This window comes from Austrofundulus limnaeus, unplaced genomic scaffold, assembly GCF_001266775.1.
Source record: "Austrofundulus limnaeus strain Quisiro unplaced genomic scaffold, Austrofundulus_limnaeus-1.0 Scaffold91, whole genome shotgun sequence".
NCBI lineage: Eukaryota > Metazoa > Chordata > Actinopteri > Cyprinodontiformes > Rivulidae > Austrofundulus > Austrofundulus limnaeus.
Window position 1 is genome coordinate 626,983 of NW_013952493.1, and position 3,952 is coordinate 630,934.

Genomic DNA, 3,952 nt, shown 5'->3' on the forward strand with positions numbered 1-3,952 from the left:
ATATATTTGATTACATATAACACTCTTGTTTTATTTTATTTTATTTTATTTTATTTCATTTTATTTTATTTATTTAGCCAATTGTTTTCAAATTTTATTTAAAGTTCTTGCCTATAAAATGTTAGATATAGCAGTAAATCTCCACTGTAAAGCTCAAACAAAACAAGTCTTTAATATGTCTGTTAGGTCTGACAGTTTTGTTGTATAATGTTGCATTTAATGACATAAAAAACTGATATTTTGATAAACTGAATGAGTAAACATTATTTCTGTTGAATCATTCGATGTAGGTTTAAATCCGTCTTGAGTTTTTCACACGTTCCTGATGTTCTGTGTGTAAAACGTTTGACCTTGCTCTCCCTCCTGTGCAACCCCAGGTACACGACGGCAGTCTGACCATCCTCGGCATCACCAGAGATGACAGAGGAGCGTACACCTGCAGAGCGTACAGCGACCAGGGAGAAGTGCTTCACACAACCCGTCTGCTGGTTCAAGGTAGAGCGGCCTCGCACCACCGTTCCATCATCAGCCTCTAAAATCAAACGTGTGCTCTGCTCCCCGTGTCTGAGTGTGTCGCTGCATCCAGCCCCGGTGTTTAGTCCTAAAGGCAGAGCAGCACAGCTCTGCGGTGCACCGACATGTGCAACACACCTGGCAAGGCTGTATCACTTCAGTCCGATACTTTAGTCTGGGGCCCTCTTTATGTGAACGTGCGCCTACAACCGGATCTGTCTGAGAACGTCAGTGTCTGTCTCCGGTCCATTAAGCWGGCTCTCTGTTAGACACAGATCAGATAGATGGTGGTGATACCAGCCTGCAGTTCCTCTCTGTCTCCTGATACAGCACGGCTTCAGAGAGTTAACGGGGTGTATTKAACAAGCAGCTGAGCATCTTTTATGGCAGAGTGGGCATCGGGTCTGTTTTAATGCTCGACTACTTTTAGGTGCAAACAACAAAGGAATTACTATTACAAGAAATGTTACAGTACAGTATACAGTATACACACTCACTCAGCTGTGCTCATGCTCAAACTAAGTAGAGTGCTTCTAAAGTTTGATACAATAAAGCCATAGTAAGGATGTTTTAAAGTGGAGTTCCTATGAACAGTTAATATTTCAGCTGCTGTAAGTTTCTATTTTTGACCCATTTTGGAGTTTAATTCAGATCAGATCATTCATATTTGCCCTTCACACCTGCTTTTCTATTGACTTATGTATGTATGTATATATATATATATTTGTACTTATTGTTACAAGTACCAATAAACTTATTGTTTATTAGTATTTTATGTTGTGATGGTGAAATGTTTTTAACATGCATTGTTGGAGGATGGTGGAATGACTGCTGAGTTGAAGCATAGGTAGACACTATATGTCTGTTTTGGATAAGTGTATTTTAACAAAATATATGTAGACCAAAATTAGGGCAGTATGTTTATGTATTTATTGGGGAGGAGGGGGGTGTTATGCATAATTGACTTTAGTTATTCCCTCATCTAAAACATACCCAGAATGTTGCTTTGACTCATTCGTGCAATTGGAGAAATCCTTGATTCTCATGTGGTAGCCTAGCCTGGCCCTTGCCCTTCCTATGCAGTTCCGCTCAATTCTAGTTTCCCTTCACTGCTTCGTCTAGGATTTCTCCCATAGACAAGGATTTCTTCAGGAGAATTTTCATCTGGGCCAGTCAGCAAACAGAAGGCGGAGTTTTGAATGATGGTGATTTTCTGCACAGTGTCTGTTAGTTTAGCATACGGCAGTGGAGGAAGTGAAYGAAGCCAGTCCGTGTTGATAAGACTTCCAAATTAAATTAAATTTGTCTGACAAAGTAGCAGCTCTCATTTACAGTYGTCTCRTTCRGCTCCGTACTTCTCTCCTCTCAGTAGGGTTGTTTACAGCACACGCAACTTCCGGTTAGCTTCTTAGCTTAGCCTCCTTCACAGTGGAGCTATACACATACGTCGCGGCCAACCGATCCACTCATTTTAAACTTCAACAGAAGCCACGCCTCCAGCAAGAATCGCAGCTCTATAGCCGACAGTCCAGACCCTTGTCCGAAGCAAAGTGAACGACAAGGGTCTGGTTTTAACCAGGCTAGTGGTAGCCAGGTGGAGCTGCTTAAACGCTCATACAAAGCACCTCACATAATACTGACACTGAGCATGCGCAAGAGTAGCTGTGAAAGGGTCAATTAGCAAACCTGCATATAAAACCCTCATGACTGCATCCCACCCTCAGAAATACAAATCAGATATGGGAGCAGCGCTGGTTATCGCAGCTATCGAAGCTTTTTTAATAGTTTGGAGAGAAGCCGGCTTGGTGCTGCCACTCATCCCAGCTGATGTATGAAGCTGCGCACGCTGAGAGGAAAATAAGCAGGAGCCTTTTTGGATCTGGACCCGCTCATAAAAGACAGCTTACCTTTCATGGCTTCGGCTGTTTTATTGAGAGTTTAGAGAGAACCTGCAGAACCTAAAGGGGATGGAGAGGTTGCAATGTGAGTCACGCGTGAGCTGCAGCTCTGACTACTATTAAGGTTACAGTAGCTGACTGCTCACTGTATTTTACATCAGACCAATGAGATATTGTAAATAACATGTAGCGTGTGCTTTTTCTCACACTAATGTGTTACAGCGAGAAAAGAGTCCATCCACGCTTTGGATGTGGAACAAGTGGAGGCCTGTTAATAACAGCATTAACAGCATTTTCTTTTCTCATTATTTGTTTCAAACAAAGAAGCATTTTTAAAAATTTATTAGTCGAACTGTGAGACACTCAAATCACTACAAAATTTCGGCAAGGCAGCAATAATCTACTCTATATGTTGATAATATATTTATGTACTCAGTAGGGATGCACTGTATATCCGCTTTAACATCGGTATCGACCGATGTTGGTCATTTTTTAGAATATCGGTCCAATAGGTTAAAMTGGGCCRATATTRACATCTGATATTAATTTCTCACTTTTTAGCTTTGTGTTTCCGTTTTGGGAGGGGAAATGGTTGGTCGAGAGTTATCTGTTTGATCATGATAGTGATAGTGATGCTGCACAGCCAGTAATAACTGAAGTAGAGAGACATGTCAGAGGTCAGAGGTTACAGTACTGAAAAAAGACACAAGTGTATTTGTGCGTATAGGTATATAAATAATTTGTGTGTTTGTATAATATCTGTAAATATCAGTTATCAGCCATAACACCAATAATAATAATATTGGTATCGGCTGAAGTTTTCATATCGGTGCATCGCAGGTGTCTGGCTTGTCTTCAGGTTACTTAGTAATATGGCGCCTTCACGACTGAACATAATAAGACAACTTTGTTCAAGAAATTCTCAACCATTTAAAAAAATCAGCTTTCCGTCTGTGTTTTTGTTTGCAGCCAATAGAGAATGGAGCACACTTTAGGACAAGGTTTTTAGGCYGCTTTAGTCTCTGAATGCCTGTGTTATTTATTTATTTAATTTTTAAGATCTTTTGTTCAAACTTTCAAGTGATTGATGGATGGGATCATTTAAAGGTTGAATTTTAATATTTTACCACTGCTTTTATGTTTGCTGGGTTTGRTTTGTAAGTTTTTATTTTTTTATTTAATTTTATTTTTCTTATTGTCCCGTAGYTCATTTTAACTGGACTTTAAAAATAGAAACAAAAATTGCTGTCCATCCCTGGTATTTRTGTTTCATGGTTTTGAGTCATAATGTGCAGAGGTGGTTAGTAACTACCGTAGTTACATTTAATAGCATATATTATACATACATATATATTTAGCATATTCAATAGACCACAAAAACTATATGAACTAGTTGAATCCACATTAGCTTTGTTAAATGCAAAGTTCTGATGGTTTTTTAATAGTTTTTTTTTCTTTAAGCAGTTTTTGTGGAGTGGTTCATGTTTCAGATATGTTAAACCTTGTTTTAAAGAAGCTAAGGAAAGAAATGGCAATAATAA

The 3,952-nt window shown here is 39.1% G+C and overlaps 1 protein-coding gene across 1 annotated transcript in view; it reads left to right on the top strand.

The window, feature by feature from the left end:
• The window catches only part of igsf9ba (immunoglobulin superfamily, member 9Ba), a gene marked incomplete in the record, with an annotated part of 78,670 nt that overhangs the window by 46,819 nt on the left and 27,899 nt on the right, over positions 1-3,952 (top strand). The window contains 1 exon segment of the mRNA XM_014012429.1: positions 378-495. Within this exon segment, the coding sequence (XP_013867883.1) occupies positions 378-495 (118 nt within the window).